The following is a 22,783-nucleotide window of genomic DNA, read 5'->3' on the forward strand; positions in this document are numbered from 1 at the left end:
TTTACAACAAACATGAAGTGAAAAAAGAAAAAGATTTGTGAAAGATTTGGCTGACTGTACTGGTAGTTTCATAGCTCTGTATATGACTGGGTCTTATGCAAATGACATCATCTTAAAGAGCACCATAACACCAGCTGAAGATCTTGTTTTTGCTGACATCCAGTGGTTTAAGTTTTCATCCACCTGCCGTGATGTAAAAGTTAGGGTGCTGTTGCTTGACCAGTCGAGTGAATTTTTGATCACATCCAACCCAGCATGCATGATACGGGAATCACACTAGAAAATTTCAACCAGAGAGGGCAGCCAAACACTCCTTTGTTAGCCTGGATTTAAAGCCCAAGTTTATTTTAAGCAGTCAGAAACTTAGGGATATTACTAACTTAGTATTGCCTCTTTGTATTTAAGACTGTGAAAGCAATGATCCCAGGAAAGTGAACTCAGTAGAATTTAGACATATGTCTAACCGATTTATACCGACAATTGCCCCTGAACCTGTGTGCTTAACCTCAAAACTGCTCCTTTTAACCCCTCCCTTTTTAACCCTCTTTAATTGCAATGCAGCCCTGCTGGTTAATTCAATTCAATTTTATTTATATAGCGCCAAATCACAACAAAAGTCTCCTCAAGGTGCTTCATAGATACAGAGAAAAACCCAACAATCATATGACCCCCTATGAGCAAGCACTTTGGCGACAGTGGGAAGGAAAAACTCCCTTTTATTTTATTTATTTATTTATTTATTTATTTAGCCTGTCCCATTTGGTTCTTTAGCCGTCAGAATTGTTGTCTGAAGACCAACAAGGATACCCAATGGATTTATTTTGCCAAATGGATCATCATGGCATTGCCGTATTGGTCCATTTGATCGACCTTTGTTTTTATTATTTATTTTATTTTATTTTCAGTTGTTACAGACGGGACAGACATGAGTGAGGGATAGGAAAGGGAGAAAGAAAGAGGAAGGAAAAGAAAAACAGAAGGGGAGAGGGACAGTGAGAAAGGGGGGGAAAAAATATCTCCGGGATCACCTGTTGAGAGAAAAAGAATAGAAAACAAGCAAAAAAAAAACCAAAGCAACATACTAAACACAACACCATCGCATTAATCTAGCTAAGTGTAAACAGCAGTAAATACTAAATATTGAATGTTGTTATGCAGCACGCAGGACAGACAGCGCACAATGTGCTTTGAAGTAGCAGCCAAGAAAGGTGTGATTTAAGTCTACGAACAGTGAACACCCGTGTGCACACCTGTGTGGATTGGCGCACTTGTATTCAAATGGTTTCCCCATGTAATGGTCTGCAAGAGGATGTAGAGAGCCATAGCCCTGTCCCCCAGGGCATGAAGCAGGCATGGAGGAGATCCAGGCCCCAGACATCCAGAGGCCCCAGAGTGCAAGAGCCCAAGGAGGACCACCGGAGGGGCATCCGTGCCACCTTCATGGAAAGGGCTGAGGATCCCCAGACGAGGGATCACCCAGTAGCCACCGGGCAGAAGCTAGAGGGGGCTGCACCGGCGTGCCCGCCGGCTCCGCTGGCTCCGCCGGCTCCGCCGGCAGCCAGCTGTGCCAGAGTGAACCGAGCCGCAGGCACAGAGGCCAGAGGCCCGAGGGCCCCCCGCGCCCCGGAAGAGGCCTGACCGAGCAACAGGCGCCAGGCCCCGCCAAGTAGCCACCGGGAGTGAGCTTGTACATACCTGAGCGCCCAGCCCCGGACACCAAGAACCACCAATGCACCGACCCCTGAGGGCATCAGTCACTGGCAGGGAGTGTGGTGAGGGGAGACAGGCCTCCACACTTTGGAGGGCCTGGGAGTTCCCAGAGAGGTGGAGTCTAAGACCCGACCTGACATATAGACACAGACAAACAGGCACACACAGACACAGACATGCATTCCCACCCTCATGCACACATATACAAACACTCAGCACTCACCCAACGTAGGGATAAACGTAAATGGACATGTACACACAATCACACTCCCCAAACATACTCTATGCCCCGGGTCCAGGTACCCTCGCCCCCAGAGGGGGAAACGGCACCCAGACCCAAGAGATGTTACCCTTCCCTCCGGGGTGGAGGCAAGCAGACCGTCCCAGGCTCCGCAGCAGGAAAAAAAACCCCTCCCTTTTAACAGGAAGAAACCTCCAGCAGAACCAGGCTCAGGGAGGGGCGGGGCCATCTGCTGCGACCGGTTGGGGTGAGAGAAGGAAGACAGGATAAAAGACATGCTGTGGAAGAGAGACAGAGGTTAATAACAGATATGATTCAACACAGAGAGGTCTATTAACACATAGTGAGTGAGAAAGGTGACTGGAAAGGAAAAACTCAATGCATCATGGGAGTCCCCCGGCAGCCTACGTCTATTGCAGCATAACTAAGGGAGGATTCAGGGTCACCTGATCCAGCCCTAACTATATGCTTTAGCAAAAAGGAAAGTTTTAAGCTAACAGTCTGCTGCTTTTTAGTTTGCTTTATTAGGAAGCTTAAAGGTATTTGGTTAAGGTTAGAAAAAGCCAAAAGTAAAGAAAAACAATATGTGATATTATAATATATATTATATAATATATAATATAGGAGACAGAATACTGGCAATGATCAAGGTGTGCTACCAGTGCCATTGCTCCTGACAGAAGTCTGTTTTTGTACTGTAAGAGATTGTTGTCAGGTAAACATAAGTGTGGTAAAACAGCATACAATACATCATGTAATATACCTGTCACTCTGTAGCTTGGTTGTGTAAGTTTATCTAATAATTCCTCACTTGTTTTCAAAGCAAACTGACTGCAGATCTGGATTTATAGACTTTTGAGTTTGTACTGTAAGTGTCCTTGTGTGTAGGAGGGTGAATGGCAGGGGGCCCGTTTTCCTGGGGCGAATTTGATCTTTCCAGCAATGTTGCAAACGATCTTCATCTGTCTTAAAGTCTTCCTCTCACTTTTCACTTTTTCAGTCCTTCCTATTGCTAATCTCACATGCAAGTCTTTTTTTAGGGTCGTTCTACCCACTCACATGCTGTTCATCACGCCATATACAATATGTGCAGTTTAGGGCTGGGATCACATCTGTCGCATTGTTTCCAAAAGAATGCGTCATTACCACATTTTTCTGAAAGAGCAGTCTGTGTCTCGGATCACTGTGGGTCAGTTTCTTCACATTCTCGTATTCCGTGATTATTTTCATCATGTAATGTTATCGGAGGCTTTCAAAGCCTCTGCTTTTTTCAGGGTAAACGGCGTACACTTATTGCTCCCTTTTTCTTGTTTTTGCCTGTCTGAATGCACACTGATTCTGATGTCTGGAATAATGTTTCTCATAGTATTTAACGAAACCCCCTTAATTGCTTTTAAATTTCATGTAGGACGTTTTGCTTTTCTGTACTCTGTATATGTACATACACATGCCCAATGCATTCCCGGTTGGCACTTAAAACTTAATTGCTATTGTCTTGTTCTAAATTTAAATACCTGATGTCCATCATACAGGGTGTTGAAAAGGTATTGGCCAATTTCTTACTTTTTGCATATTTGTCACACTTAAATTAGACAATTTATTAAAGGGGAAAGAAGCTTTTCAACCCTACCTGGCCCTATGTAAAAAAAGTAACTCCCCCCTCTTCTTAAATCACGACTTAACATTCATTAGCAACATGTCTGGAAAGCTGAGTTCACTTTCACTAGCCACACCCAGGTCTGATTACCGCTGAACCCTAAAAGAGACTATCCGCCCATTAGTTCATGCCCTGAAGCTCAAGCACAGTTGAGTTATGCAGCAGGACAATGGTCCAAAATGCAAACTTCCTCCATAGTGATGTAAAAGACTCATTGCCAGTTATTGCAAATACTTGATTGCAGTTCTTACAGCCAAGGGTGGCACTACCAGTTATTAGGTTTAGGTGCCAACCGGCCATCTGCTGCAGCCGGTCGCAGCCGATGGCCACCCCTCCCTGAGCCTGGTTCTGCCGGAGGTTTCTTCCTGTTAAAAGGGAGTTTTTCCTTCCCACTGTCGCCAAAGTGCTTGCTCATTAGGGGGTCATATGATTGTTGGGTTTTTCTCTGTATCTATTATTGTGCGATCTACTGTACAATATAAAGCGCCTTGAGGCGACTTTTGTTGTGATTTGGCGCTATATAAATAAATAAAATTGAATTGAATAGAAATTGAATTGAATCATTATTTCACACAAGGCCATGTAGATTTGGATAGCTTTTTTCCCCCTTGAGAAATGAAATCATTACTTCAATATTACACAAAGATAACTTATGCTGGTTATCTTTGTGTAATATTACATTTTATTTGATGATCAGAAACATTTAAGTGTGACAAATTGGTAAAAAACAACAACAAAAAAAACCCAAAACAAGAAACCAGGAAGGGGGCCACACTTTTCACAGCACTATATCTCCTTTAGTGTGTGTTCTATCAAACTCTTTGTTTTTTTACTGCAGTTGGAGCTATATCCAGCTGTTTAAATTGAAAGTATATTTTTGTGTTATCTTTTGTCTGTGTTAGTTCATTAAAATCTCAGATAAACACAAACTCTAGCTGAGCAAGTCACAATTGCAGATCTCTTATCGAACACCATGCAATACATTTTTTGTTTTCTCAGTCAAGGCAAGTGGGGTTTTTCTGTGGTGTTTTTGTTTCCACTGACAGAGATTGTCCAAATTATCAATCAATCTGTCAAAGTCTGAACAGATTGGACTGACACAGTCAACTACTGTCCAACATGCTGAATTGAGGGAAGCGTTTCAGACTGACTCGCTGCCAGCTAATGGTCTAAATACTAATTGTCTCCTGTGTCTATTTGAGTAAAAGAAAACAAAAGCATTCCTGCTATTCTACTTCAATTACCTTTGTGCTTTTCACACAGCAAATGATGCGGTCATCTGTGTTCCACATGTTCATCTTAAGCATGGTTGCTGTGGATGTCATCGTTGCTGCTAGCAACTATTATAAAGGCGAGAATCACCGCAGACACTATGATGAGTTTTACCTGGCAGAGGTGAGATTTATCTATCTATCTGTCTATCTGTCTGTCTGTATGCAAATCTATGACAACTTTTATTATTAATTTTAATTATTCTGTTTTAAGATTAAACAGCTTTACGGTAATTCTTGTTTTTTTGTTTTTGTTTTTTTTAATTTCATCGTTTTAGAATATACACAAGTGTGATACTGTGTGTCCTTCAGGTTGGTTTGATGTCATCTGTATGCAGGTGACATCACACCAACAATGACGATAAGGATTGTGCCCACTATCCCAGTCACTTCACACCTCACTCTCTTATACAGCTGGATGGAGGAGATAAGAAAAGGGAAAACCCACACAAAATATTGCCTTCTGTCTCCTTCCTTTCCTATCATGCAGACACCCATCTGCAGATTTGTTCTAATCTGTGTGAAGGATTTGAAGGGTACATAGGAACGAGGCATTCGTTTTAGAGAAATGCATGTTTTACAGAATGTCTCAGATCCTTTGCATGGTAGTCCAGTGTTTTACTATTGCTGTCAACTCGACTAGAAGATACAGATTTAAAATAAAAAAGAAGCAAAAAAAAAAAAGAAATCATTTGAGAGTGCATTAGTGCACGGAATAGTGAATTTGCACGTGTAAGGTCACTGTAAACAGTATGTGGCCGTTTCAGTAAGACAATGCCAAACCATATTCTGCTGTTAAAGGATCTGGGTACTAAAGTGACCTGTCTGTAGTCCTGGTCTGTCACCCTCTGAAAGCATGAAGAGAAACACACACAAAAATATTTTTGCTTAAAAAAAAGAACAACAATCAGCCTCCTTTTGTTTCAAATACTTTTTGAAACAGGCAAAGTACTGATGTGATATAGTGGTAAACATCTCACTGTCCTATATTTTTTTGAGCTGTCTATGTTTCTGTTGGATGTTTTTGGTTGGACACATCCTCTCTACTTCTTAGTAATGGGGTTGTATTATTTTAAACAATTTCATCATCAGTATTTCTTTTTATATTAAAAAATTGTTATATATCAGCATGCTTTGCGACAGTGCATTGTAGCCATAAAAAGAAGGTCATCCACAGAATATTATAGTATATGCCCTCCTGAAAGATGTCAAATGCAAAAAGGGATTTTCCCCCTTCTGTCCTAGGTTGCATTTACTGTGCTGTTTGACCTAGAAGCTCTTCTGAAGATCTGGTGTCTAGGCTTCACTGGCTACATCAGCTCCTCTTTGCACAAGTTTGAATCTCTGCTGGTGGTGGGAACCACTCTGCACATCTACCCTGACCTCTACCATTCCCAGTTTACCTACTTTCAGGTATGGTTGCACAACTGCATGCATAAACATTTTCATGCATTTTGATTGAAAAAGCACGATTCCGTACACATTTATCAGTCCCATGAAGAACAGATGCTGTGAATCGTTTTGTAACTTTCCCGTGATCATGCAAATAAACCATATCACTAGTCTCTGTTCTTCCATACATTTAAAGTTATTTCATGTTTTGCTGTGACAATAATGATTCCAAATATATCAGGAGAGGGTCTTTATCGATTCTAGGATTGGAGGAGCCCTCAAACATCACATGTCGGGTTTACGCTCTGCAACATTTTTTGGACTCTACTTAAGAAAAATGTTGTTGGTGTGAAAAATGTTAATAATATCAGAATACAAAAATGTGCAGAAGAGTTCAACTCCATATGTAATTGCAAATAGAACAAAGACACAGTATCAGATGTTTAAACTGAGAACATGCATATTTTAAATTGAAGCCAGGAAAAATGTTTTAAAAGAAGTGGAGGCAACAGCAGACAGGAGAAGAAATCTGCACCGAGGGCCAGGGCTGAAAGCCAATCCTAAATGGCCGTCTCGAGGATCTTCGGGCCCTTGGGCTGCATTGCATTAAAAACAGACGTGTAATCGCTGCACAGGCTGAGGAACCACTGTTAATGTTGTTTCTGCACCCGCAATATGTTAAAACTCTTCTGTGTAAAGAAAAAAAACATATACAAACAAAAGATCCCAAAATGGCAAGTAATTGGTTTCCTCAGTACCCCATTGCTTTTGGAGTGCTGCTAAAAGAGTATGTGATGCAACACAGTAGCAAACAGGCCCATGACCCAGGCTTTTTTAGTCAAATAAAAAAGAAATGTCCATTTCATCATCTGATTTGTTGTCATCTAATAAAAGTAGGTTTAAAGTGATTTTCAAAACATTGCCTTTTACTTAAGTCTTAAGATGGAAACATTTAAAGTTAATCCAAAGCCAATTCAAAGTATATCTTTAATTAGTCTGAGGATCTGAGGTAAAATTACAATTTACAGTTGTGATCCGACTGGACCCCTGAATCCATGAATCCATCTACACAATCTACAATTAGATCCATATATATTTGGACACAACTTTGATTTTTTTACCTGTTTACTGAAACATATTCCAATTATAGTTATATAATGGATATGAACATAATGTGTAGACTTTCAGATTTCATTTAATGGTATCCACATTCAAATTGGGTGAAGGGTTTAAGGGTTTCAGCTCCTTAACATGTGCCACCCTCTTTTTAAAGAGACCAAAAGTAATTGGATGATGACTCAAAGGCTATTTCATGGGCAGTGTAGGCATTTACTTTGTTATGTCATTGTCAATGAAGCAGTCAAAAGGCCTACAGTTGATTTGTGGTGCTTGCATTTGGAAGATTTTTCTGTGAACAGACAACATGTGGTCAAGGAACTCTCCATAAAGGTGAAACAAGCCATCCTTTAACTGCAAAAACAGAAAAAAAAAACATTCTAGGAGTGGTACATCCTGATAAAGAAAGAAAGCACTGGTGAACTCGGCATCACAAAAAGACCTGAAACGTCCCAGGACGAAACCTAGGAGTTTAGTAAAGCAAAGAAGTGGAATATTCTTGAATGGCCAAGTTAATCACCTGATATTAACTGACGCGAGCATGCATTTCACTTGTTGAAGACTAAAGTTCGGACAGGAAGGCCCACAAACAAACAGCAACTGAAAGCCGCTGCAGTAAAGGCCTGGCAGAGCATTAAAAAGGTAGGAAACCGAGCATCTGGTGATGTCCATGAGTTCGAGACTTCAGGCTGTCATTGCCAGCAAAGAGTTTTCAACCAAGTATTAGAAATGAACATTTTATTTTTAGTTATTTAATTTGGCCAATTACTTCTGAGCCCCTGAAATGAAGGGATTGTATTAAAAAGTTCATCACATTTTTATTCTTTCTTTTTGTTCAGTCCACTGAATAAAAGGTGAAAGTCTGCACTTTAACTTGTCTGAGTTGTTTCATTTAAAATTCATTGTGGTAATGTAAAGATGCCTAAACATATTTAGGGACCTAACTGTGTATTTTCTGATGACTTAAATTTCTTTACCCCAGGACCTTGTTGGGTTCGAATCCACCACTTGGCTGGTGCCTTTCTGTGTGGAGTTGGCATGTTCTGTCCGTGCTTGTGTGGGTTCTCTCCGGGTACTTGGGCTTCCTCCCACAGTCCAAAGACATTCAGTTAGTAGGACAAGGTTAATTGGTGATTCGAAATTGCCCATAGGTGTGAAAGTGAGTGTGAATGGTTGGCTGTCTCTTTGTGTTAGCCCTGCAACAGACTGGCGACCTGTCCAGGTTGTACACTGGATAAAATTAGTTTTTATGTTTCTTATTTCTCAGTATTGTGTAGATATCTGATGTTTTCAGGGATATTTTCAGTGAAAAGTTACATTCTGGTTATTTATTGGTATTTTGTAGGGATCAGTTATGTGACTTTTGCATATGAGCCAAACAGCTGGGATGTTATTCTGTTGGTGGAAGCAACAGTGTATTACGCCTTTGGCCTCACTTTTGTAGAGGTGCTAGTTGTAGTGCTCCATGCTTTTTTTTTTCTCTACAAATTCTGTGTTGTCCTTGCTTGTGTGGGTGTGATCTTACATCCTCCAAAATGGTTTGCACATTTTTTTTTCTTTTTTGCATTCCAGTGTTCAGGCCAGAAAAACAAATGGCCCATGAGGGAAGGTGCCTTGTTGCTCTAACAAAGCCTTTAAGTGTTGTATCGGACCAAATTTGAACCGATTGACCTTGATCTAGTAACTATGACAGAGCTCTGAGGATGATCTAACAGGAAGAGGCTTCTCGATGGGTTTTTAATGAGCCTTGACCAAACAATCTGCCCGCTGACACAATACTCTCACACTCTCACAATAGCTGCCATTCCCACATGTGCAAGGCTTTCAATTCGAGACCTGGAAATATAGAGATTAGCTGTGGCTGAACAGTTGAAAGCTACAGTTCACTTGATATTTGTTACACTGTTATATGAGTTTTTCCAAATTGAACATTGTATTTATTTTAATGTGTGTGATTGAATTTATGTGTATGAAAAAATGCCGTCAGTGGTTGTACACAATGTTTCCACCATTTTTTTCTAATGCAATTGCTTCATCCTTTTAACTAATAAGTAATTTTTTTTAGAGAATCTTTAAGTGCATTGCTTCTGCCTCACTCATTGATCATGCTTACTTTTCATCTTTTTCCAAGCAGGTTGCACTTTAAGAAGATGACATTTTGTCATGAGTAATTAATTTAAATTTTCTGTGCTCAAATCAGGTTTCTGTCTTGGACAGAAACTAGAAGAAACTAGCCAAAGCAGTTTTTGTATTGTCTCTTTTTTATTTAGTTCTGTCTAACGGGGCATTTGAAAAGCTTCATTCTTTAGGTTCCTGCTTATTATAAAACTTTGACACACACACACACACACACACACACACACACACACACACACGCACAAACATGCACAAAGGTCCATTCAGCCAAAACAGCCCATATAAATGGGCCAGAAAAATGGACACTTCCCATCTCTGTGCGTTATTAATTTATTTATTGAGAAAGACAGGAAGTGGTAAAATTGTTCAGTGTTTCTTGTAAGAGTCCAATGCTCAAATTAAAATCACTTGGGTAACTTTGATATCTTTGACAGTGACAGTATGGCACATCACACAGTTTAGTTTCGTGTTAAGAATTGCATTGGCTTGCATGAAGCCGAATTTAGAAGCTCACGCACCAACCCAGCTGGAAAATGATTCTCTGGGTGTCATTTATTGTTAATTATCAGTGTCAGATACACTATATTATTTGGCATACAAGGACAAGGTTTTGATTAAGTCAACATCATCTTGTCGCCAAACCAAGCTGCTTTTTTGCTAATGTCACATCTGGTTTTAAGGAATGGAGATTTGTTTTAGTCTGAATTTGAATTGCCATAATGGCAATACCTCAATGTACCTAATATGAATTCTGAGAATAAAAACAAGACAGCAGGAGCTTTGTTGTTTGAAGAAGCTGGTGGTGGTGTGTGTGTGTGGGGGGGTGGGGGGGGGGTGGACTAATTTTGCGCGTAATTGCCTTGTATCCTCTGCGGATTTACCCTTGTTTGCTTTGTCCTTAGCCTCAAATTATTAATTTATTTTAAAATAGACAGTTGCTATCATGGTATGTGAAGAGTGGAACATACTTTGTATCACTTCTGCTGTGAGTGTTATTACTGTCTTTATTTTTATTTTTTACTTGAGGCTTCCTTTTAGAACAGTATCCTATGTTTGTCTTTTTTATTTTGTTGTATATCTAGGATATAGGAGAGAGCTGTTTATTTGGCCTAGTATGGGATTCTAAAGAAAAGCCTGTGGTCGAAGGCTTTGCAGAGAGGAGCTCGATCAATAGCTACTCTCTGATCCAAGCCTGACAAAGATGCATTACCTTTTGGGATTGTTGTCACCACAAGCAATTTAGGGACTAATCCCACTGATAGACCACAGTATTACCTCACTGTTACCACTGGATCAAGTTTAATGCTCTCACTTTTAAAATCAATATGTAATCAATGTGCTGCTATGTTTGCTTTTTATAACCATGATATGTATTTTAAATTCTCCCTAAAACCTAAATTATAAACTTTATGAAAAGGGGGGCACAGAAAGCAACCTGATGGTAGTGATATGTCTTTTTCTTTCCCTTAGGTGCTACGTGTGGTGCGCTTGATTAAGATTTCCCCAGCTCTGGAAGACTTTGTCTATAAGATATTCGGACCAGGTAAAAAATTAGGCAGCCTGGTGGTGTTCACAGCCAGCCTTCTCATCGTAATGTCTGCTATCAGCTTGCAAATGTTCTGCTTTGTGGAGGAGCTGGACCGTTTCACCACCTTCCCCAGGGTAAGCAACCTTGAAGCTTATGTATATTTATAGAGCCAAGATTGTCTTGTCTGTGGGTTTGTGGTCATTCTTAATTCCTTAGACATCTTCAGTAACCATGATTTATTTGAAGAGACTGTTTGGTAGGCTGCCATCAAGAGTTAAAATTCAGTTTTTCTTTTGTCAGCTTTGTCTCAGCATGATTTTCTTGAATTCTTAAGAAATTAAGAAAAAGCAGTGCTGCTTGCATTTCCATTGCACTGCCAGGCAGCCTCTCTATTGTGTGTGCCACACTCGGCAACCTTTTCAAAATTGCCCAAGGTTGTGTTTTAATAACATACATCTTGTACCCAGAAGAGGGGACCTGTGGGGTGGAAAGGAATAGTTTCTTCTCAGGCAAACATGCAGTGCAATTTAAATTGAACTATTTGGGTACATAAACTACACCAAAAGGAATTTATTTATTTCTTTTTTATGAGCAGCACCAATAAGGAAATCTCTTGCATCCAGTGGGGAAGCCCTGCAGATGCTGATAATGGGTTGCATGACAGGTCGACAGATGTGGCATCTCCTTTGATTTTTAAGTGCTCGCAAGCTTCTCTCTCTCATTAGCGACGTCTTTCCATCTCCTATTTTTTTCCTTCTCTCCTTTCCAACGTTTCTCTGATCCCAGGCACAGCGGGATATGAAGGGCTGCTCATGAACAGATGCCACTTGTTTGCTGTGTTTCCCCTTCTCTCTCTTACTTTCCCTCTTCTATTTCACACACTCACATAGATGCATCCAGTCACGTCATACTTAATCATGTTTGGCTGCCTTCCCTATGGGCAGACCTGTTGTTGGGTTTTGTCTTTATGTGCAGTGACTGGGACATTGTAGCAGGTGGGAGGGGCAGAGGCGGTTGGGGTGGGCGGGCGGGGGTGTGGGGCCAGCTGGGTGGGTGCTGTCTGAAGGAGAAAGGGTAAGAAGAAAGTGCAGGCGTGCCATTTGACTCCAGGGGCTGTCGTGTCGCAGCTGGCTGTTCCCTACACCTTCATCTGACTTCTCTCAAGTGCATGAGAGGGCAGGAGACCAGAGGAGAGGGGAAAAAAGGAAAAAGCTGTCTCCTCGCTTTTTTTCTGCATTGCTTATGTTTGGAAATCTTAGTCACACGGTTGTGAAAGACGGTCAGAAGGGGATATGTGCATTAGCTCTGTGATTTGCTCACCAGTGAAAGGGAATCTTTCAAATGCCAAATGTCTTTCTCGGTTTGATTTCCTTCCTCTTTGCTTTTGTCTTTCTTTCCCGCTCTGGGCTGCTTTCACTTTAGATGGCTTCTCTGGCCTTCAGTCTCGCTCACTTGCTTTTACCCTGTGCCTCCCTCCCTTCAGGCATTCATGTCCATGTTCCAGATTCTAACACAGGAGGGCTGGATAGATGTCATGGACCAGACGCTGGTGGCTGTAGGTCATATGTGGGCTCCAGTTGTAGCCATTTACTTCATCCTCTACCATCTGTTTGCCACCCTGGTGAGGAAGAAATGATGCTGCATGAAATGTAAAGTTAATTAAATAGACTGTTGGAATTGTGTTTTAGTACATTGTAAATTGACAATAGAAATCTATATTAAAACTCTGTATTCTGTGTTTTTGCTCTGTTAAAAACGAGTTAGAAGTTTAAAGTGACGAAAGGATACATGGATTTCTTTCTTTATATTTTCAATTAGTGCCATGCCCCTTCATTGTTCTCTCAACTGGCACATCTAATCACAGTTAATCAGACTTGCAGGCGTAAGAAGTGCTGACATTTCAGTGTTTGGCCTTCTGATACGGGGAGCCATCAGACGGCACAGACGCTCTCTAGATGACTCACAGCTCACTCTAGACAGATAGGATGTCTCCCGTGAGAAAACAAGCAACAAATACAATTACTGAGCGGACTCCATACTTGAAAACATCTTATTATTACTTTAATGATATTAATGACACAGGAAATGTTCAATGGCACTTTGTCTTATTGCATTTTAGATTCTGCTCAGTCTTTTTGTGGCTGTTATTTTGGACAATCTGGAGTTGGATGAAGACTTGAAGAAGCTCAAACAGGTAAGAAGTTTATATCAGATACAGAGGCTCGCTAGTTATGGTAATGGAAATGCTGACTGTTCAAATGAATACTTACCTCATTCCATCTCATAAGGCAAGTTTAGTGTCTGATTTTATTTATTTATTTATTTTAATATAGGATGTACTAGCCAGTCTTCAAATGTTTAGATATTAATATTGCCTCATTAAGAACACAAGCCTTGCTGGCAACTATTAAAATCTTTGAAATTCAAGCTAAAAACAAGCTAAATCATCCATGGGTTTTGCAAATAATGTGAATAAAACTGGTGTCATGACAATGCCTCGCTAAGCTTGTGAGATTTGCCTTGGCGGTCTCGTATTTACTATGGCAATGTACTGTATTGTATATCAGTGAATCACCAACAGCTTTGTGAGGGGTATTATCAGATCTTATGTGTTGCAGTGTTGTAGTGGAGCTACGGGATGCTGTTTTTTATACTGGCTTATTTGCAAAGCTGTCGAGTCATCTGTAGTTTCCACCTTCTCTTGTTAATCTTCTTTCTGCTTATTTATTCTTCTGTTGCCATTAGATCCTTTTACAAAGGAGTACAAAATTGTTATACTGATTGGGGCAGTCTGCTGATTCTTTTACCATTTGTTTTTTGAGTATGTTTAGCACTGTTGCATAAAAAGACTCTTTTATGCAAGTTTTTCCTGTTTTTCAAAAATGAGGTGCCACTGATTTTCTTTTGAAAGCTCTTTTGCTATATTATTGGATCCAGTATATAGGTAGGGTGACTAACCGTCCTCTTTTTTTGCACTTGTTGACTTGTAAAAGCCTATATGACATTTTTTATTTCACCATTCATTAACCGCACAGAGAAGACATTGTTTACATATGTTAAAGTTTTCTTTAAGCAAACAGTATTATTTCTTTAGCTCTTCACGACTGAGCCAAGTGTCTTCTCTTTTGGAAATCAAAATATGGTCACCCTCATATGGGATAACATGAAAAAAAACATTGTGTAACATTGTTCACACGCCACACTTTAACAACAGATTCAACAGATACAACAGTTCATATGGATATTTGGTTTTTGAAAGCATCCATCACATGCAATCAAAATCAGCAGCGGCAAAAGGTGACGAACAGGACACTTCCTGTTCGTCACCTTTGCCGCACATGTCTGCACATATGGCCTACAGCCACCAGGCTCTCCAATGATCCTCCACAAGAACTCTGTATTCGAAAAATATAGTGACACTAACCTCTGCAATAGCAGTAGTTCAAAAAGTAAAAAATGGAAAACAAATGAAGCAAAAACGAAATGTCACAAATTTGACTAAACAATGAAATGAATTCTACACATGTACTATATCCACTTAGAACAAAACTGTTCATTTTTCAGACTTTTGAATCAACTTCTAGTTTAAAACTCGAATCATGGCTAACTTGCACCACTCCACTCCTAGTGTTCTCACCCTACGAAAAGCTTAACAGAGACATACTAAAGATTTAAGCCGCTGATTATTTTTGCGTTCTCTTTGTATCCATACAAAACCTTTACACAATTGTTTAATCAACTTGAATAGCATTGTGTACACACGCACTCATATAAACTGTGTACCAGTGATGGCTGACAGGTCTCAGCTTCCTTGGACAGGTTATTTCCCACAGCTGAGTGATTAGGTGCAGTGAGTGTAAAATTGCCTATTTTACAGGTGCTTCAATCATGGATACAGGGCTGACTGTAAATAAATGATAGATGGTAATCACCCTCCCTTCATGAGATGGCTTCTGCAAACATTTGGCAAAGGCCCAACAACACGTCCAGCATATCTAAGAAATACACATGTAGGCCATGAGGGATGAGAAACCAATTACAGTGTATGTGATGGGTAATTTTTGCCTGGTTCTTGATAAATGACTTCACTGACTATTTGACTCACTATTTAACACAGGTGTGAGTTGTATTCATGACAAGCACAAAATTTTTGTTTCTTTTCAGCTCAAAAATTGTTTTGTTACTAAAAGTATTGTGATTACAGACTGGATATCGATCAATATTTAGAGTAAGAATGCGACACAAAAGCCATGTGTGTGCATGTTGTCCTCCCTGAGACATTTTTAATCCTGTCTTCTTCACAGTTGGCTGAGCACAGTGACAGATGCTGTGCTCAAATTAAATGGAAATAATGGAACAACAAATTGAAGCAGAATAAACTATTCAAAGAGTGACTTCATACAAATCGTAGAATGTTACCTTGTATATTATATGAATTTTCATGTTTTTATATCAGTGTGTATACTGAGTCTCTGTTTTAGGTAGAAAGACCCACAGTACAGGGAACACTGCATGCAGTGCGTAATTAGTGGTATTATTAGCTCAATGCGAGCAGTGCTTTTACAGTAATGTTGAACAATGAGTTTTAAATTACTGAGGGGAAAATTATGCTTTTGAAGGTGGTTGGTGACATTGTTTGTCTTTCACTGCCCTGGTCACGCTCTTTGTGTTTCAGAAATATCAGTTGTAAAACCTGTCAAACATGTCAGCTCCCCTTAACCTCCATTGTGTTTAGCTTCCACCCATGAAAAATGTCAAGGATACAGGACCAGGGTGGTTGCAGGCAGAAAGATGGGCTAGTGGGCTAGCAGTAGCTTTATGTATGTGTATCTCTGATTTGGTGTCAAGCCTTTGGAAGAGTGACAGTTCAGTTATGCAGATTTCCCCCCCCCCCCATGTATGGTATGCCACTGCCAGTGTTATGTACTATGTAATCTCTTTAAACCTGATGTCCACACAGGTCAAGATTTTGGTGTCAAAAGCTTTCTGTTTGTAGTCTGCTGTAATCTTAGCTCTATTGAGTAGACACATTTGAACTGGCTTTGTTTGCATGAAGATAAAAGTGAAGTTTAAATCGGAAAACCATCAGTTTTTGTCTCGTGGCAAGCTAGGTTAACTAGCTAGCTAGATAACCTAGCTAACTAGCTAGGTTAGTTAACTAGGCTAACCTAGTTAACTAGCTAGCTAGATAACCTAGCAAGCTAGCTTTTTATTTATCTGCACTTGTGAAAAATCAGCGGATGGAACTGGACGTCTCAGCTCAGAATCCAAGGGATACAGCAGAAGCCCTGAAAAAATGACCGTTGTCCTCAGACGCTAAGTCAGCAGACCAGTTTGCAGAATGTTTTCTACGTGAAATCCATCATAGTCTTGTTATATACTCCTCTCTGACATTAACATGATAAATGACTCCTAATGAACATATACTGGTCTAATTTATTTCGTTTGATTTAGTGCACTGGTGTGTAGTGGTTAATGCTGTTACCTCACAGCAAGAAGGTTCCAGGTTCAGTTGAGAACAACTAGGAGTTTGCATGATCTCTTTGTAACTGTGTGGTTTTCCACTGGGAACTGTGTTTTTTTTCCCAGTCCAATGACATAATTGATGGGTATTTTGGTGTGAGTAAACATGGTTGTCTGTCTCTTTTTTACCCCTGTCATGTGCTGGCGTCCTGTGACAGCTGGGACAGGCTTCAGCCCTCCTGTGGTTAAGAAAACAGATGGATTCAAATCAGTTAAATAAGATGTCTTATTAATATCCATGCACAGTAGTTCACAGTTCTTCTGATTATTTGCTCTGGGGAACACTGGCAGGTTACGTTCTTTTCTTGAACCATTTCCTGCAGGTATTTATAACGTTATTTAGTCAGCTTAATGTTTGACTGGTCCAACTTGGAAATAAATTTTCCTGTCAGGCATATTAGGTCAGCAGTAACCTCGTTAGAACAGTTCTGGGTCATATTGCCATCAACAGATAAATATCGATATTTACCTTTGAGACATTTGTTTCACAGTGGGCGTGTGAATCAAAAAAAAGGAAAAAAGTATAGCATCTTAAACACATATTTTCTGAAGATCCAAGATGCCCCCCCCCCCCCCTTTATTTATCTTTATTCTTTTACTGAGTGTAAGGGAAAAGTGAGCAGGAGTATAAAGGCACCGTGATCAAGGGGATCAAACTTTCTATGCTGTGTTATCTGATTGGTTTAATGATGCATGAGGTTTTGGCAGGTTTAACAGTCGTGAATCAGTGCATTGTAATCAGAGAGGCCGGAAGCAGGAGTACAGTTATGCTTGTATGCACACAGGCACATTCAACTATGCATGCACTGTATGCACATATAAAGAGGGATCATGGATAATCACAGACATGACAGTAAGCAGGACTGCAGCTGATTAACAAACTGACTTATTCCTCCACACTCAAGCATCATGAGTACAAAAGTAACAAGTCTTATTGGTTCTTGAACACACACATACACAGATGTTCATCCTCCACTCATCAATGTTGATTAGGATTGTGTATTTATTGCTTGAGATGAAATTAGATGGAAATGCATAATGAAAGGAAGACCGGGACAGGAGATGACTAGACAGAAATGAAAGGAGGAAGGAGATCCCTGCCACACACACACACACACACACACACACACTAGACGCATACACTCATTCACAGCCCCCTAGGTGTGCTTTAGTACACAAATAATAGGAAACACCCTCACAGGCTGACTGTGACTCAGGTGGTGGGGCAAGCTGTCCACTAATCACAACGTTGGCGGCACCTCCACCTGTCAAACGTCCTCAGTCAAATCACCATTCAAATCGCAATCTTTGATCAAGTGACTGACCAGGAGTGAGAACAAGGTGAAGTCATGCATGCAAGACAAGAATTATAGAGGAGGGAAATGTTTTTACTCTTTTATGTTACTCTTTTTTTGTATTAATAAGTTAATCATCATAATAATCAATTAAGGTTTAGTAATTTTGTTAACAGTGCTCATAAAACCACAGGCGGTATGCATATCTAAATTGTGAGTGAAACCTTTTCAAAAGGAGGAGGTTGCATGTTGTTGCTGCTTGCTATTGTGCTACCTTCATCTATGCTGCCATAGTTTGCTGGGCTATGTGGTGAGAGAGACTGGTGGCCTGTCTTCATCCAACAAACTGTTCCTACTCGCAGAACAGTACAGGGCCAGAGGCTAGGAGCTTGAAACGGAAGGGGGATTTTTATAGAGTGCCCGAACATAGAGAAAGGTGTTTACCCCTAAAGGCGATGATGATAATAATGCATTTTTTATTTGTGCAAGGTATGAATTGTCAGTAGTGAAAAATCTGTTTCTTATTGCACACACACACACTGATTTTTGCATATCTGTTTGTTTGGGTGAAGCTGAATATTCTAGCAACCAAAGAGGTCCTCAGGCCAGGTAGATGAGTCATGAGGAACACATTTGCAAAATACTTAAAGGGGACAAGAAGAAAGTAAGAAAAGCTAAAAGCTATGCTGCCTTACAATTTGCAATCGGTTAACAGATGCAAACAAACTGACATTCGAATCTTATGCAGTCTTTTCCTTCTGTTCTTTGACACCTTCTCTCTGGCTTTTAAATTATTTTATAGTTTTATGTGGAAAGGGCAGAGGACAGGTAAAGGCGTTGTGATTGTCTTTTTGTCCATCAGTGTTAGTAAGCTTATTTTAAACAGCTGCAGGTATATCCCATATAGTGCAGCTGTTGATCAGAATTCCTTAAAGAGCAACATTTGCACTATATAGAACAGAATAATAAGCTTATTTTTCCAGTGCCTTTACCTGTCACAAGACATGTAAGTATACTATGTGAGCATTAACTCATTTGCAATAAAAGATAAATTTATAAGGGAACTTGACGAGCAGCATTATTGATATTGTAATAATATCATTGTCGCTTTTCCCACAATAACTGTGTCTTGAAAATCTGATGTTGTGACATAACAGTTGGGTATGAATGAGGTAGAGAATGATTAATTACTATTATACAACGGTGACAGGAGCATGCTGTATCATTGTTGCAATAGTGATCCTTTAATTACTTTAACATGTCTTTATATAAATTCTGAGAAAAAACAAAGGCTACTCTACATTTGTGTAAATATGATGTAGCTTGTTTGGACACGTCAGTTCTGTCTTCTCTTATATCTGTGCTGGAACCTCCATATTTGGTTAAATGTTTAACATTAAAAATCTTTTGTTCAGGAGAATTTCGTTTAACCAGAAGCGTTGAAAAGTTTTATTGTTTTATTACCTCCCACTAGAGATTTCATTATTTATGAATTAAAGTAAAAGCCTGTCCTCAATCTTCTTGATTTAATGGACCAAGGACTTATTTGGGGATCTAGCAGAGGGGAAGAAAGGCGAGGAAAACAGAGGGAGCGGAGAAGAAAAGAGCATACCCCCTTAGAGAATCCCAAAACAATGTTTTCTTATCTTTTCAATGTCACTTTCAGTTTTCTATTAAAAACACTCCCGGCTTTGTGCCTCTGTCATTTTCTGAAACTAACATCAGCACACACAATAAAACACAGGCACATGCACATTTTTATAAAAGAAAGAAGTCTTTATCGAAATGCAATTTTAAGTGATTTTTTTTCATGTTTATTATGTTTGCTTTGGGCTGTCGTCACACATTCATGGCAAGAATTTCCAACATGTAGGCATACAGAATATCTGACAGTATTTTCATATTTTTGGATCTAAAAAGGAAAGACTATAATAGGGGAAAAAGCAAGAGGCTACGTGAGACCAAGAACGGCAAGCATGGGTATACAAAACAAAGATTAAGTTCAACATACCTCCTTAACCCATTAATCTTTTTTAAGCCCAAAGCAACATAGCTGAACGTGATACAGTTTTGGACTTTCAGACAATGGCACCTGCAGTTGTTTTGAGTATCAGGGGTAGCTATTAGAGGTTTATGGGCTGTGTGGCTTTACAGCAACTCCGCAGTATGCCTCATTACCCAACTAATGTGAAGAAAGAGGGTGACCCTGCTTACTCGCTCTCTGATCTCCTTCCACTGGGTATTGCAGCTTTAGGCTCACAGGCCTGGGGAAGACTTTGAGGAATGTGGAATGCAAATAGGTTGTTTCCAATTACAATGACCGTGCGTGTTTTTGAATTTTTCAGCATTTTTATATTGGCATATATCATGGCTAAAATTGTTGAGCTGGCACAAATTCATAAAAAGAGAGCGACGCACACTGCAGATATGCCGAATGATGGATCGCACAGCAAGTAAAGCTGTGTTATTATTACAAAAATGTGCCGTCTGGGGTCACGCACGCACACATCCTCACGCGTACACAGCTGTTGTCTGGTGGTGCTGGTGAAAGGCAGGCTGAATGGTAAAATGCAGATGATTTTATGCACTCCCACAGGCATTTGACGGATGTGTGTGGGCCGCAGTTTGGTAGGCGGCTGTTCATGAGTTCCTCATTGTTCGGCCACTCGCAAATATTATCGGTGTTTGCGTGAGCTAGATTCGCTTTACAGGACTGAGAGTTCTGAAGGATTGTCCACTGCGAATATTAATACTGTAGACACTAACCTGCTTGAGTCATTCTTCTAATTCGCAGATCCATTTGTCCTTCTGCTAAATGGGATTTTTATCCGAATGGAGCTGTTCTTGCAGCTGTAAAATGAAGCTATCATGAAAAGTTGGGGTGTTCACCTGTAGATGGATAAAAGTATTACTATTGGATAACAAGGTGAACTTCATCTTTATACGGGGCTTTGCTTCTTTCTACCAGCAAAGAAAGAAAAGCAGTTGATTTTTCCCTCTGAATTCTCTCAATCTTCAATACTCTCTGGCTCTGGCTATTTCAATCCTGACTGCTTCATGCTCTCCCTGAACTACGGCTATGACTGAATTGGGTTTAATGCTTAATGCTAATGGTCAGTATTAGTTTTTTTCACCCCTCTCAGCCATGGTCAAGAGAGCTGTGGAAATCCCAGATGGAAAGTTCCCTAGCTCAGCGGAGCCTGAAATTGGCTTGAATGAAGGGGGAAGCAGTGGCAGGTCACCTGAATGGGTCTCAAGGCAAAGCACATTAGTCTTGGCTCCATTGTAACTGCGCCATGCATTAAATCTCATCAGTGGCAGGGAAAGCAGTAGTTTTGATTTATCAGCCGTTAACTATGACACAAAAAGAAATTCCTTTTTTTCCCACTTGCATATGTGCACATAGACATACAAGTGGAATATAAATATCCCACATTTGTCACATGTACACACGTACTTTTAGTGCTTATTCCTTAAGGCGTATATAACAAAGCACATAGGGCAGCGAATGCAAGCTGTCACTTATAATGCTGTTTTAGTCTTGAGGAAAATATTTATCCCTTTCACTGTTGCTCCAACACGTTCACTGTGCACGGTGCAGTTAGCTAATGTCATGTGTTATTGCTTTGAAGTGGATTTTTAGAGTCCTTGTTCGATCAGAGCGTGAGACTTAACCAAGTGCAAAGTTGTGAGATGTTAAAGTAACACAAAACAAAGAGCTGCAAACTGGATAACAATGCAGAGCTGGGGTTAAATCTCAGTGCAGTCATACGTTTGTTTATTGCAGTCACAGTAATAATTTGATCAATGTTTAAAACAAAACTATTTATTCTAGTGCCTTAAAGCCTTAAACTAAGTACTAGATATGTTCATAATACTTGATTGTACCAGTTTGGCCAGGGTTCTTTTCTTCTTTTTTAAATATTTGCCTCGATAGCAACAGTATTGATACATTATTACAGTACAGTGAAAACCTGATAAAGAGGCAGTGCAAATGTGCACTTTCATTTTCAGGAACACATAAAATCAGTCAATCAGCAGAGAATAGATTTTGTGTGAAAGCAATCTCTTCTTCCTCATTCTTGTTTACTTTATTGATTTTACAGACAGAAGACCTGCTGCGTTAGCATTAGTTGGTGATCTATGGCAGCTTATGAGTGTAACTACACATACAGGCGAAGCTTTCACAGAGGAGCTTTCCACAGTGTTAGAAGTCGAGGAAACTATGCATTGCACTACACTCGTCACCCCAAACAGCAATCTGTGGCACAGTGGACTCTGATCAACGTTCCATTGATAAATTTAAAAGTAAATTTGATGCATGTGAGTATGAATAAGTGTGTCTAGCTCACACGACAGTGGCAGGGTTTTTTTTGTTTTTTGTTTTTCTTAGAAGAGGATGAAAAAATTAGAATAAATGGAGTCTGAACCTGAAACTGAGATTGTGAAATTTAATGCTAACTTTTTTTTAAATATCTTTCAAGAAACCCAAGGATGATTTATAAAAGAATATAAATATTTAAACAAATATATAAATATACAAAAAACAAAAGGCTAGGGGTTGAAGGCTTAGTTGTAGAGATGACTTTTGATGAGTTTCTTGAAGGACTCCATTGACGGGGCATTGCAAAACTCTTTTGGGAGAAAGTTCCAGAGGGTGGGAGCTGCCACACTGAAGGCTCTGTCCCATGGCTGGGGATCTTAGCATCTGAGACTTTGTGTATGGGTGGAGCAGGTCACACAGGTACTGAGGGACCAGGGCTTTAAGGGATTTGTAAGTGAGAAGAAGGAACTTGTAAGGATGATCTTATATAAAGAAACACTGAGACTTTGAGTTTGATAGAATAGAACAAGTTCTGTAAAGGATAGAGGGAAATCTTTGCTTTGTTGCATTGTTGTAGCAGATAAGGGTGT

At 39.9% G+C, this 22,783-nt stretch overlaps 1 protein-coding gene and 1 long non-coding RNA gene across 6 annotated transcripts in view; both read left to right on the plus strand.

Moving 5' to 3' along the window:
* The window catches only part of nalcn (sodium leak channel, non-selective), a 66,264-nt gene that overhangs the window by 23,454 nt on the left and 20,027 nt on the right, over positions 1 to 22,783 (plus strand). For all 5 annotated transcript variants that reach the window (XM_085134956.1, XM_085134957.1, XM_085134958.1 and 2 more), the window contains 5 exons: positions 4,872 to 5,003; positions 6,125 to 6,292; positions 10,994 to 11,185; positions 12,535 to 12,672; positions 13,171 to 13,245. In XM_085134956.1, coding sequence (XP_084991082.1) covers positions 4,872 to 5,003; positions 6,125 to 6,292; positions 10,994 to 11,185; positions 12,535 to 12,672; positions 13,171 to 13,245 — 705 coding nt within the window. The remainder of the gene's footprint in view (positions 1 to 4,871; positions 5,004 to 6,124; positions 6,293 to 10,993; positions 11,186 to 12,534; positions 12,673 to 13,170; positions 13,246 to 22,783) is intronic.
* LOC146500387 (uncharacterized) lies at positions 13,254 to 22,419 on the plus strand. Its single transcript, XR_014869746.1, has 2 exons — positions 13,254 to 16,162; positions 16,257 to 22,419. It is a non-coding gene; the product is annotated as an uncharacterized LOC146500387 (long non-coding RNA).

The sequence above is a fragment of the Neolamprologus multifasciatus genome, chromosome 16 (genome assembly GCF_963576455.1).
Source record: "Neolamprologus multifasciatus chromosome 16, fNeoMul1.2, whole genome shotgun sequence".
Lineage (NCBI taxonomy): Eukaryota > Metazoa > Chordata > Actinopteri > Cichliformes > Cichlidae > Neolamprologus > Neolamprologus multifasciatus.